The following is a 14,214-nucleotide window of genomic DNA, read 5'->3' on the forward strand; positions in this document are numbered from 1 at the left end:
CTGTTGATATCGCCAAACACTTATAGACACAGACACAGTGCACTCGAATACACACATACACACACAACCGCGCGCGCACACACACACACACAACACACACACACACACACACACACACACACACACACAAGACACACACACACCACACCACACACACACACACACACTGGACCAGTTTCACTTATTCGCGTGCAACACTTCAGCACTTGACCTGTCAACCCACCGGCCTTATTTCGGCTACGCGTGGTGCAATGCCCATGCGCGCATCGGCGCACGATTGCAGCGACAGATAAGGAAAAAAGTTTCATTGACGGCGTAAATACACTGGTACACACACACACACACACACACACACACACACACACACACACACACACACACACACACACACACACACACACACCACATGCACCGCACGCACGCACGCACGCACACACACACACACACACACACACAACACACACACAACACACACACACACACCACGCACGCACGCACGCACGCCACGCACGCCACACACACACACACACACACACACACATACATCACACACACACACACGCAGCACGCACGCACGCCGCACACACACACACACACACACACACGCACACACACACACACACACAACACACACACACACACACACACACACACACACACACACACGTCTCGCGGATAATACTAGTTTCTAGGATTGCAAAGCTTCGCGAACCTGCCACCCACGCACGATGGCAGCACTGCCGCTGGCAGAATCGACGCGCGTTGGTGGCGGTTTCGTCGGCAGTAAGTATCAGCTGTACACCGCCGACGTCGCATTCCAGTCGCGAGGTTTAAAAGTGAGTGGACTCAAAGTAGGCTAGCCTTTCACCACCGCTGTTTAATGGGCAGTGGCCAGGACCTATATATCATCTCTCGCGGTCATCTAGTCTGCACCAAAAAAAAACAAAAAAAAAAATAGTTCGTTCGACTCGCCTTCGCACTCGGACGCATCGCTATGCAACGCGGCGACGTGGGAGGAAGTCTAAACAATTTCGCATCGCAGTCTGTTATTGCTATTCGGGCCGGGGGTTTTGCTCGCGGGCTATGGGTCAGTGGAGATTCGCCGCGGATGCATTCATATTAGCTGCAATTTGACTCGGATTTTGTGGAAATAACTCGCGTTCTTAAACACTTTAAGTCAACTCTTTTTCTTATTTTTTCTTTATCTAATTATTATACTTTTATCTTCCACATTATTAATTATCTAATTCTCTCATTCTATTATTTTATCTCTAACGTTAATATTTATTCTATTTTTAATTATTATTTAATTCATCCGTTTTTTGTCTAAGTATATTGATCTGTATTACTACAATATGTACTGGCTTAATAAATCTTATATTCTATAATTCTTCAATTTTGTAATTAATTTTGTGTCTAGTTATAATATTTAACTGGTTTGTTTCGGCTAATATCGAGTTTTTGATGGTGTATCTTGTTTTTGTTATGTTGTTTATGGAAGTGGTGTTTATATTTTTGTGGTGTGTGGTGATTTTTATTCATTGTTGTGGGGGTATGGGTGTTATTATTGTGTGGTGTGTGTTTTTGTAGTTGTTGATTAGGTGTGTTTACAGTGTTGTGTATAGTGATTATTGTGTTTTTAGTGTTTGGGCGTGGGTGGGTCGGGGGTGGTGGCTGCTGGTTTGTGGTGTTTTGTTTATGTTGTGTGTGGTTGATGTTTCTTGTCCTGGGCGTGTGTGTTCTTGGTTGGCCATTTTGGTTGTTTTCTTGGTTGGTTTGTCTGGATTGGTGGGGCGTGGGGGTAGTTGTGGGGGAGTTGGGGGGGTGGGGTGGTCGATGTTGGTGGGTGTTGGGTGTGAGGTTCGTTTTGTGAGCCTTTGGTGTGTTGTTTTTTCACGCGTGTGTTGTGTGTTTTGTTGGTTTGTTTGGTGGGACGACTGGAACCCCGGTGCGGGGACTGAGGCCCCTCCCCACGGGCGCCCGGGGCCCGTCAACCCAGTCGCGGCAGCGCCTCCCATCTCCTACGCCACGCGCCGGGGGACCCCCGCTCGCATCGCCCCGTTCCTCATCCCCCACCATTGTACAATAACAAGAGAACAGCATTGTGTTATCACTAGCACTTACCGTGAGCCCCGCTGCACTGTGTGCGAAGAACACAGCGATACGAGATATTACAGACTCCATCTTGACATCCCATAATACCGCGCGTGCGCAATGACACGTGAACGCTAGCATACGACAGCATATCGCCTAATTATCACGTGACGTTAACAATCACGTGACTGACGTAATTTATGGCTAACGAGGCCGACATTTAGGAGGAGTGGCGCGTCGCAGTGTAAGAACAACATTCGAACAAGAGAACAGCATATGCGACGGTTGGCACTACCTGTGTAGGGTGGAGGGCGTCGCTGAGCGGCTGAACGGTACTTCGTCGCCGAGTGCTCCACTACTTGACACGTAACAGACGACGCGGTCCGATAGCACCATCTGTCGGTTCATAACAGAAATAAATACGCGAATCGGGGTGAACTGTATTTTAGTAGTAATGTCTAGTTGTTACATAATTCGGAGATCAGAGATGAAATGAAGTTTCTGCTCGATGTCATTTAGCAGTGTTAACTTTAACGTTCTTTAGTTTCGTATTTTTAAGTTTGGTTGGTTAGAGGAAAAGAAAGAACTAGTGAGAATGTGTGTATGGAAAGTAGATGTTTCAAGAATAATACCCACTAAGAATAACAACATAGCATTAAACCAAACCCTAAACCCTAATCCTAGACCAACCCACACGAGGCGCTCGCTCACACTTATACGCGCACACACACACACACAAACACACACACAGCACAGCACCCACACACCACACGCACACCGCCACAAACCACACACACACCACACACAAATACATTAAACCCACACGAGGCGTGTGCCCGCGCCACACAATAATTGCAACAGGGGCTACGCAATGGCATACAAACGCACACACACACACGGCGGGAGCGCACATACGCACGCGACAGCGACAGACGACATGAACGGCCACGAAGACCGACACGGCACACTACGCCGAACGCACAGACATCCACACAAACATATAACCCAAACCCACACTGAGTGCCGACGCTCGCGCACGACAGAATTACGCAAAAAACAAATAATCGGCGTAAGCCACCACAGCACCATTCACCACCGTGTTGGTATGTGTGAACTCATTCCACGAATAACGGATGGAGCTTCGGAATGTCTTCTGACAACAGATAAGTAGAGCATATAAAGCGAGCGTCGGAGGAGTACAATAGAGAGATAGAGAGGGCGCCGTTGGAGAAAACAGACGAGAATAGAGCAAACAGAGGTAGAGGCAGCGTGAGAGATTACATGACGAGAAGACGATATGGTAGAGAAAGAGAGATTCGAGGAGTTAGAGATTTAGTAGGAGAATGAGATGTAGAGAGAAAGTGAGAGAGAGTGTGTATGGTGAGAGAGAGAGAGAGAAGAGAGTCGACTTAAGGTTTGCGCGCAAGCACGAAAAAATGTTGCGTGAGTATTGTTGAAACAAATCAAGTGCGGTATTCTTTCATAGGTTTGCCAAATAAACGGGGGAGGTGGGGGGTGGGTGTGGCGGTAGGGGCGGTGTCGGGGGGTGGGTAGAATAAACAATGATGGAAACCAACAATATGTAAAATCATCAATATGATATATGCGGGAAAACTACGGCATATGTGTAGGACACTGGCTGCGGAAACGAAATTTCTTTCTTAACTATTCTCGTACTGAGACGGTATATTGCCTGTTTGAGTACTCTGTACACTGCGGACGCCTTTCTTCCGAGTAGTAAAAGGGATAAAATATAGGTAATTAATTACATAGCTGTTAGTTTGCCATTATAATCTATGACTAGTTGTTGACTGCTCCGACGGTGGTACCTCTCTCTCTCTGTCGTCGGTTTATGGCCTATCGGACCTCTCCCTACTCCTCCTCTCTCGGCTCTCTCTCTCTCATCGCTCTCTCTTCTCTCCCTCTTCTCTCTCTCTTCTCCTAGCCGCTTTCTCTCGCGGTCTGCTCTCTCATCGGCGGGCTCTCCTCCTCTGCTCTCTCTCCTCTCTCTCTCCTCTTCTCTCGCTCTTCGCGTCTCTCGCGTCTCTCTTTCTCCTCTCTCTTTCTCTCCATCTCTCTCGTCTCTCTCTCTGCGCCCCGCTCTCTCTCTCTCTCTCTCTCTCTCTCTCTCTCTCTCCATTCTCTCTCTTCTCTCTCTCCATCTCTCGCCTCTCCTCTCTCTCTCTTTGTTTTCGCCTTTCTCTTTCTCCTCCTCTCTCGCACTCCTGCTGGTACATCGCGGGCATGCGCTAGCTCCTAGATTTATCTCCCCTTGTCCCTCGTCTCGCTATCTTCTTTAGTCTGCCTCTCACTCTCAGTCTCCATACTTCTCTGATTTCTCTTCTCTACCGCTGATTTCAGATTCGTTTTATCCTTGCAAAAATTACCACCTGCGGCTTACACCTTCTGGTAACACTATCTCGGCTCACACTCTCTACGGCACACTTTTCCGGTATTACCTAGCTCTCCTCCCGTCTCTCCTGAAGCACACTTTCGACGGCTCATTACATCCTACACACGCATCGGTCCCATCCTTCGTCCATCCTAAAGCCTCACCCGTCTCTCTCTTCTTTTCTCTCTGCTCTCTCTCTCTCTCATGCTCTGCCACTCATCTCTCTCTCTCTGTCTCTCTCTCTTCGTCTCTTCTCCTCTCTCTCTCGTTCGCTCTCTTCTCTCTTTCCCTCGCAGCCCACCTATTCTAATTATTTAATTCATTCCACGTACACGGTCGTAGACCGATCACGTTTTCACGACCGCTCCCCTCGAGGTCAACTTAACTAAACCAGCTCTTCTTTGCGACACCATACGCTTTAGTTAACTAGGGTTCTATCTCGTCCACAGCCAATCCTTTGAAATATTTTTAGGAACTATCAAATTGATTGTCACTACGCCTATGTAGCTCATAAAATGCCTGTTAATTAGATCGTATCTAAGTATTAACATAGCTTAGTTAATTATTAGGCTTGATATTATATATTACGCATTTATATTGGTTATTATCACATTATATTAGCTTAATCAGAGTTCGTAAGTTTAGTGAAAGTAACTGTTATGTTTACGTTTTGCATTACGCTTACGTTCATTGAGCGTGCGAAGTTGTTGGCTTGCCTTGGTGTGTGGTGTGTGAATTCAGGAAACGTGCATGTAGTGTGTGATAGTGTGTGTGATAGGTGTGTGTTGTGATGTTCGTGTGTGATGTATGTATACTGTCTGTCCGCTCATTGCATGTCACTGTGTTTGTTTAATTCCCTCACATATTGTTTTTGAAGCCGCCTTATCCCGGAAGCTGATTGGTTGAGGGCTAAGTCCCCATGAAATCACCCAGGCGGATAGGGACGATTGTGGTACTATCATTCTAACCTCGGCGTCAATAAGGCATCAACAATTATTACACGAAATCTACTTGCAAGGTTAAAGCACTTAACAACAACGTAATACATCTCACCTACATCAGTTTCAACCCCGAACTATTAGGTGCGGCGAGTAGGACCTTACTTTTGTCAAGAGCACCCCGCTTGTAAATTTTTATTTTCTGGCGATATCAACAGTATTTACACGGAAATTATGTGAAAAATAATTAATGATAGTGGTAGTAGCAGTAGCATTAGTAGTAGCAGCAGCAGCAGCAGCAGCAGCAGCAGCAGCAGCAGTAGTATAGTAGTAGTAGTATAGTAGTAGTAGTATAGTAGTAGTGGTGGTGGTGGTGGTGGTAATGATAAAAAAAAAAAATTGTGACAGGTGAAATCAAATAAACGCAAATGCTCGGTTTAGATTTTATATTTACTGTTAGTGTAAACATATTACAATATATTATTACAAATATACAAATATATAAACGAGTAATGATGGCCCGACGTTGTCACAATTGCTTATCACTTGTAAATCATTGGTTCGCATTGTTGCCTCGGGTTGTATAAACATCCCGGTTATACGACTTTACATGTAGTTACGTTACTCAAGAGTACTACACCCACGCCCCGCTCCTAGCGAGCATGTGCCCGGATGTTGATCACGTGACGTCGTCTGCGCGTTTCTCGCAGATGAGAAATGGAACGCGAACGATTAGAGGTATTAGAGAAAATAATACGTCCGGAAAAAAGCGCAAGAGTCCAATCTTGGCCCCGTTTCTGTAATAACTGTTGTTGATATTCACAATTACTTCGATTTAATTTACGATACACATGCAAAAAGGTTGCTAAATTAGTAATTAGGTCGATTACGTGACGATGACGTCATGGCTGTTACTGCCCTCTACCACTTTTGGTAGCTTTTGCGCATTGGCTGAGGAACTTGGCTGCGTGGTCCGGAGTGGACGGGGAGAGAGTCCAGCTTGACCGGGGCGAAGCGGATCTGTCCGTTGTTGTTCCTCTCGAATCCGTACGTCGCTCCCTGACTGGTGCTGCCATCTCCGCTCGCCTGCTGCTTGAACTGCTGGGTGGCGTCCTGGGAGGCGGTGCGAGAGGCAGACAACTCGATGCCGGCTTCTCCGTTGCCGCTGCCTTCCTTCGAGGCCGAGCTGGTCTCCGTCTGGCGGGCGGATCCGGATCGGAATCGACGGCCGATGACGATCTGCTCGGTCTGTGCGGCGTTGATTGCCTCACGGGGAGCGAGAGCCTGGGCGGCGTTCCTCCAGTTGTTGAAGTCGAAAGCCTCGACGTTGATGTACGTGTTGCCGAAGTTGTCGAAACCGAAGGCGCTGGCGTCGATGTTGGCGAAGTTGTTGGGGTCGATGTTTCCACCTTGAGCCATACCGAAGCCTGAACGACGGGGCACATAGAGAAAGAGAGATAGGAAGGTGGGTGTGAGCATAATCTATGATTATTTACGAAGGAATCGCATAGGATTACAGAAAAGATATACTGTAAGGTCCTGTGATTCATTATGTATACATATATACAGAAGATATCAGAACTATGATGTACAGAATCTCTCACACACAGCACGGACACACTCTCGAACGGATGAAAGCACGCCCGCACGCACGCACGCACGCACGGATACACGCACACAGGCACGCACACACGCACGCACGGATACACGCACGCTCGCAGACACTTTATCACTTATCGCTTTTATTTTTGTAATGTTTTAGTAGTAGTAGTAGTTTATGACATAACATTTGGTCGCTTTGTTACTTACCGGAACTGATACCGGAACTGATACTGCCTCCTCCGAAGCTGCCGCCACGAGCGCCACCAGCGCTGAATCCACCGCCGCGAGCGCCACCAGCGCTGAATCCACCGACACGAGCGCCACCAGCGCTGAATCCACCGACACGAGCGCCACCAGCGCTGAATCCACCGACGCGTCCAGCGCCACCGGAAACGACCTGCCTGACTTGCGCGCCACCTGTTCTAAACCCGCCTCCTCCTCCTCCTCCTCCTCTTCCTCCTCCTCCTTGTCGGTAACTACCGCACATTGCCTGGGCCACGCAGGCCAGCAGGATTGCTGATACGAAGATCTTCATTCTGTAGAAAGAGAATATGAGTGTGTCATGCACACTGAGGTACAGGCACACGCCAGTAACAGCCGCTAAAGTGTAAATGTATACTTACGGGTTAAAACACTACTACACTACTCTACTCTACAATACTACTACACTACTATACTTTAACGTCATATCCATACATACAAACCGTAACATAAACGTGTATACATAACAGGCAAACTAAATACAAACAAACACGCACGCAAACACACATGCAAACACACACGCAAACACACACGAGCAAAGACACGCACGCGCGCACACAAAAACGCACGCACACAATCACCACACACGCATGCAACACATCGTCATCAACAAACTCATCGTCATCACTCCCAACCATGTATCTCGGCTGGCACATTCTCCCCACACGACCGTCTCCGAAGACTCATACCTTCTCGTATTGGCGTCCTTTAGTATTGAGCAAAAAAACAGCAGCAGGAACGACGACGAGCCTCGGTCTACAAGTGTGAAGCAGTTGTGCGACGACGGACGGTCGTAGCCGACGTTATAAGCCGACACGAGCGGACGCTGACCCGCGGACGCTATCTCGGTTAGCCATCTGCACAGCAAAGCTTGTTGCAGCGCAAGCTTCACTGGTCAACGTGGCTGGCTATATAGATCAGTGTGCCCAGGACGCGCGGGGGGTGAGGGCGATGGGTGGGTGCGTGGGCTGATGATTGGGTGGGTGCGTGAGCTGATGAGGGGGATTGCAGGTGGATTAATGATTAAGTGGGTGGTGCGTGGTCTAATAGGCGACAGGGTGCATTGATTATTGAGTGGGTGGTTGGTTGGTTCAGGGGTGAGAGCGATGGGTGGGTGAGTGGACTAATGAGTGGGTGGATGGGTGAGTGGGTTAGAGCGAAGGGTCTGTGCAGTGAATGAAGGTATTTCATTGATGGGACTATAGCGATGGGTGGGTTGGTATGTGGGAGGATAAATTAGTGGTTGGTTGAGGCGGGGATATTTGATAGGTGGGCGTAGAGTTGGTTGGAAGGGTCGGTGTAGGTTGGGTACGATGATTAGGTAAGATGGTGCATCGTTGAGGTTAGATCGTCTGTTTATGTTGTATGTTATTGTTAGTGGTCGGGTGTATGGGAGGGTGGGTGGAAGGAGGTCGAGCTATATGAGATGGGCGGAAGAGGCTAAAACACTTCAGCTTCTAGTCAAAAACTGCAGTTTCACATCCTAACAAACATCACGGCTTCATGCAAACACTGCTTCTACCGCCCAATAGGTCGGTACAGGTAATATAGTACCACTATCTATATGTCCCGTTCCTGACCCAAACACTGCTGCTGATCCAGCCCTATTAGTCACTACAGCTTTTGTTACCACGCTAAGCCTGACCCAAACACCGATTTTCCTCCATTATTGTTAAGACCTTTTCAATTCATTTCATTTTAGCCACCACGCACCGCCTTACCACTGCAGTCCCCAGCCAACCCCCCCCCTCCCACCGCTTAAACATTGTACCCTCTCCTTCCACCCACCCTAAAGAAAACAACGCAGATATCTATACCTCGCGTTCCTCCCTCCTCCTGCGTTTACGAGGTATCTTGATTCGCACGGTAAGCACCGTAGAGTACACTCTGTATATCTCTCACAACCCCCACCCCAGCGCCCACCCCACCCATCCCAGCCCCACCCCACCACACGCACCGCACCCGCACCTGCGACCGCGGAGAGGAGCCTGGTCGGTCCACCGCTCCCCCAAATCCACGGACACCTAACGCGCTGTATCCTGCAGAAAAAAAATAGCATGCCGTCTGCCCTTGATCGGTCTTATACGGCTTTATTAGCAATCAAGAGCGCATGAATGCGTCTAGGCGATGGTGGCCGAGAGAGGGGAGAGAGAGAGAGAGGGGGGTAGGAGGGGAAAGGGGGAAGGGGAGGGCGGAGGGGGGAGCGAGGGGGCCAGAGTGAAGCTGATCAGTAGTTGAGTTATCGGTTACTTGGGAAATATTTCGGTAGATTGGTGCGTGTGATGTGTGCAGTGTACAGTGTGGCGTTGTGTGTGTGTGTGGCGTAGTGTGTGGACGTGTGCGTGTGCTGCTGTGCGTGTGCGTGTGGCGTGTGCGTTTGTGCGTGTGCGTGTGGATGTGCGTGTGCGTGTGCGTGTGCAGTGGTGCGTGTAGCGATAGTGCGGGAGGGTGCGCCGTCGCGCGTGGGCGCGTAGCGCGTGGTGTGTGCGTGTGTGTGTGTGTGTGGGTGTGTGTGGTGTGTGTAGTGTGCGTGTGTGTGTGTGTGTGTGTGTGTGTGTGTGTGGTGTGTGTGTGTGTGTGTGTACATGTGTCGCTTCCATTACGTGTGGCTGGAGTAGATTGGAATCCAATGCGAGCGCCGTTAAACGCGTGAGAGGGGAATTGCCTCTAAACTTTTACCCTAGAGGCAAGAGAGAATAAAAGAAAAGAGAGAAAGGGAAAAGATAGAATTAGATTGAGAAAGATACAGGAATAGCGAGATAGAGAGCAGCGCGCGCCGAGAGAAGAAGTGAGTGAGAGAGAGGGACAAAGCGAAAGTGAAAGAAATGAGAGCAAGAGAAAAAAGAGTTAGTATGGAGAAAAGATACAGGGATATCGCGAACAAGCGGAGAGAGAGAGAGAGAAAAAAAAGAGAGAGAGAGTGAGAGAGAGAGAGAGATAAGAAAGAGAGAGAGAGAGAGAGAGAAGAGAGAAGTGAGAAGAGAGGAGAGAGAGAGAGGAAGAGAGAGAAGAGACAAGAGCAGGAGAGGTGCCAATGATAGTGATGCAGTAGCATAGAGTGAGAGCAGAAAGAGAGCAAGAGAAGTAAGAACTATGTTTATATATGTAAAGTGTATATATAATAGATTTCACATATAACGAAGAGATTGTGAGGTGGCAAAAAAGGACAAAAGCGAGAAGAAATAAAGCAGAAAAGTAGAAAGGGAGAGAGAGCAAGGAGAGAAGAGAGAGGGGAAGAGACAAGCGAGAAGAGAGATAGATAGAGAGAGAAAGAGAAGGAGAGAGAGAGTAGAGGTGAGGTAGGCCCGTCGTCCTGTGTGCCTGGCATGCTGTCTGGTAACACATAACATTGGTCAGCGGTGCTCGCATGTAGCCCTTCCGCCGCTGCGATTACTGAGCGCGCGGCGATGTGACATGCTTATCGAAACTCAATTTCACGACAATCGCTTCGATTTCCGCGCAGTAACAGATAATATCGCACCGCACATCGCACATATAAATAGCGCACCCCAGCGTTCGATGAGAGGCATAATACCGCACGCGAGGGCGAGCGCCAGCTAATAATAGCAATGAATTAGTTTTCATTGTTGTTCGTGGCAACGCGGATGTTTGGTGAACCGAAGCTCGTCAACCGTTAACGTTCCGATTGACTGCTATCTCGGGGAAATTGGTTTTTTTCAGTCCCGGCCTCACGTAATACATGCTAACTACAGGTTCTTTCGCTAAACTATGAAATTTAAATATTTGGGTGATATTCGTAAAATCAGCCAGGTGATGACAACAAGACCGCGCAACTCAGCAACACACCGCGCGCGCGCACACACATTGCACACACTCGACGCACAGACACCACTACACACAAGGCACACACACACACACACACACCACACACACACACACACAAAGCACGACACAGCACACACACACACACATCACACACACACACACCACACATCACACACACATCACACACAGACAACACAACACACACACACATGCATTCCACACACGCACACACAGCACACACCACTCACACACCAACGGTAACGCGTGACACACACACACATATATATATATATATATATATATATATATATATATATTGTATATAATCAGTACTGGTAGCTGTTTGTGTTGATATTTAGGTCGCCAGCTAATTATATCACGCGTGGTTTGCTCTTAATTTTTCCACAATTCTTCGGCCGCTTAGTGGACCTACTTTCCGCACCGCGGCCCTGTACTAGGGTCTGTATACGCGTCATTTTTAGTTCCGCTAGTAGCTGAGTAGTTCAGTTTAGCGCTTGTCGATGGCTCATTGATTTTGTTCCACCCAGTACGGCGCTGCTGCTGCTGCTGTTGCTGGTGTTGTTGTTGCTGCTGCTGCTGCTGTTGCGCAACAGCAGTAACACCAGCAACAGCAGTAACACCAGCAACAGCAGTAACACCAGCAACAGCAGTAACACCAGCAACAGCAGTAACACCAGCAACAGCAGTAACACCAGCAACAGCAGCAGCAGCAGCAACAACAACACCATGGTGTTACTGCTGTTGCTACTACTACTAGCTACTGTTGCTGGTGTTACTGCGGTTGCTGCCGCACAGATTTTAATGCTCTAACATGCACGTCTTCCCTTGATGACATGTCCGTGATAACATGTCCTCTAGAAACACACAGTGTATTACACGTGTGCGCACTGCAAACCATGTATATAATTTCATAGATATCCGGAACAGTGTTTTACTATTTGCGAGAGCCTAACTGTAAAACCTACATGTATTCTTTCGCTGAACAGTAAAGCACAGCGCTGTGTAGTGTGTATAAGATAATTATGTAGCCAAATCTCGATATCCCACGCGGCATCAGTAGATAAAATAAAACGGGGGGGGGGGTAACTTTTGATGAGGAGGTGTGAATGTGATGGCCGACAATTCCACGCATGCACACAAAAACAACGTATCGTCGATTTCTTTTGGATAATGCATTTTTATTTGTTGCGAATAAATATATACGAGACGAATTACACATGATTGGCCTTGATTTGTCACAATTGCTTTACACGTTTAAGCCAAGTCTCGGGTTCGGATCTTCGTGTCCTCTCCCGGTTACATCCTTCCCTCTATCCCTGAGCTGACGCAGGAGCGTTAGCGCCAGTACGGGACGCCGAAATATCTACATATATGTAGATATGTTTTACGCGTTTACGTATTCACCGGAGAATTTAGCGCGTAAGAAACAATAAATTATTCCAACAGTTGCGATGAATGTTGTTTTACATCACAGCGGTGTTTAAGAGGAATATGAGATCGGGAGAGGAATAGAGAGTGCAGAGAGAGAGAGAGAGAGAGAGGGGGAGGGGTGAGTAGGGAAAGAGAGGAGGAAGGGAGAGCAGAGATATTCGGAAAAAGCGTATCGGAAACCACGACCGAGTCATTGAGTTTGCCTAGTGTCTATACAGCGATGTTTGCTGATGTCTGCCGATATTTGCCGATGATTGGCGATTGCGCGAAGTACGTGGATCATTGTCGGTAGGTCAGTGTTCCGGGTTGCAGTCGTGAGTCCAACGCAGCTTAGTAGCTTTTCTGGCTGGTGCGGCGCACTGGAACCTGGCTACGTGGTCCGGAGTGGACGGGCAGAGAGTCCAGCTTGACCGGGGCGAAGCGGATCTCTCCGTTGTTGTTCTTCTCGAATCCGTACGTCGCTCCCTGCTCGGTCTTGCCCTCTCCGCTCGCCTGCTGCGTGAACTGCTGGGTGGCGTCCTGGGAGGCGGTGCGAGAGGCAGACAACTCGATGCCGGCTTCTCCGTTGCCGCTGCCCTCCTTCGAGGCCGAGCTGGTCTCCGTCTGGCGGGCGGATCCGGATCGGAATCGACGGCCGATGACGATCTGCTCGGTCTGTGCGGCGTTGATTGCCTCACGGGGAGCGGCGGCCTGGGCGGCGTTCCTCCAGTTGCTGAAGTCGAAAGCCTCAACGTTGATGTACAAGTTGCCGAAGTTGTCGAAACCAAAGTCGCTGGCGTCGATGTTGGCAAAGTTGTTCGGGTCAATGGTTCCACCTCGGGATCCACCGAAGCCTGCACACAGAGAGATTGAGGAATGTGGGAGTGAGAGCAGTGCTTGAATATCGAACAGTAACTAACGATTGTTTACCGGACAGTATTTGACACGAGTAAATAAAATCAATGGGATATACGAATGCTTGAATATCGAGTAATAGGTAAGATTTATATGGTACGGTTTTGAATAAGGACAAAAATAAATTCATTAGAAAATGGAAGAATAGTAAGAGCACAAGCATACATGTACACACTTGCGCATGCATTATCTATCATCTAGTAGCTTTTACTTTAAGGTTTACTGAGAACATTTTGCCGTGTGTGATTGCTTACCGGAACTGATACCGGAGCTGATACTGCCTCCTCCGAAGCTGCCGCCACGAGCGCCACCAGCGCTGAATCCACCGCCACGAGCGCCACCAACCCTGATGCCGCCGCCGCGAGCGCCACCAGCGCTGAATCCACCGGCACGTACGCCACCAACTGCAACACGACCTCCGCTGAACTGTCCGCCACCGGAAATGCCGCCTGTCCTAAACCCGCCTCCTCCTCCTCCTCCTCCTCCTCCGATGTTGCCTCCCTGCACGCCGCGGATGCCTCCTTGTCCGTAAGCAGAGCACATTGCCTGGGCCACGCAGGCCAGCAGGATTGCTGATACGAAAATCTTCATTCTGAATATAGTTGAAAATAACGAATAAGATTGGTATCCCGCTCTGTAACTTATGAACTAGCATTGCTTGCTGTGACTGTGACATTGTTGGGGTATGTAACACACACACGCACACACACACGCACACACACACACACACACACACACACAAACACACAAACACACACAACCAAAAACACACACACACACACAAAACACACACAC

At 48.6% G+C, this 14,214-nt stretch overlaps 2 protein-coding genes across 4 annotated transcripts in view; both read right to left on the reverse strand.

Annotated features, from left to right (window-relative positions):
- LOC106813379 (glycine, alanine and asparagine-rich protein-like) overlaps positions 1–8,042 on the reverse strand; it is a 21,540-nt gene extending 13,498 nt beyond the window's left edge. Inside the window, exons 1-4 of one of the 2 annotated variants that reach the window (XM_014817513.1) lie at positions 7,977–8,042; positions 7,234–7,562; positions 6,489–6,851; positions 207–211 (exon numbers count right to left, since the gene is read on the reverse strand). In XM_014817513.1, coding sequence (XP_014672999.1) covers positions 207–211; positions 6,489–6,851; positions 7,234–7,561 — 696 coding nt within the window. In that variant the 5' untranslated portion in view covers position 7,562; positions 7,977–8,042. Of the gene's footprint in view, positions 1–206; positions 212–5,855; positions 6,852–7,233; positions 7,563–7,976 lie in introns of those variants that run through there. The other variant, XM_014817514.1, reaches the window with a different exon arrangement.
- LOC106813378 (keratin, type I cytoskeletal 9-like) overlaps positions 1–14,034 on the reverse strand; it is a 34,478-nt gene extending 20,444 nt beyond the window's left edge. Inside the window, exons 1-2 of one of the 2 annotated variants that reach the window (XM_014817511.1) lie at positions 13,674–14,033; positions 12,252–13,358 (exon numbers count right to left, since the gene is read on the reverse strand). In XM_014817511.1, the coding sequence (XP_014672997.1) occupies positions 12,856–13,358; positions 13,674–14,010 (840 nt within the window). In that variant the 5' untranslated portion in view covers positions 14,011–14,033 and the 3' untranslated portion in view covers positions 12,252–12,855. Of the gene's footprint in view, positions 1–12,251; positions 13,359–13,673 lie in introns of those variants that run through there. The other variant, XM_014817512.1, reaches the window with a different exon arrangement.
- Positions 14,035–14,214: the final 180 nt, after the last annotated feature.

Source organism: Priapulus caudatus, unplaced genomic scaffold (genome assembly GCF_000485595.1).
Source record: "Priapulus caudatus unplaced genomic scaffold, Priapulus_caudatus-5.0.1 Scaffold762, whole genome shotgun sequence".
In the NCBI taxonomy this organism is placed as follows: domain Eukaryota; kingdom Metazoa; phylum Priapulida; class Priapulimorpha; order Priapulimorphida; family Priapulidae; genus Priapulus; species Priapulus caudatus.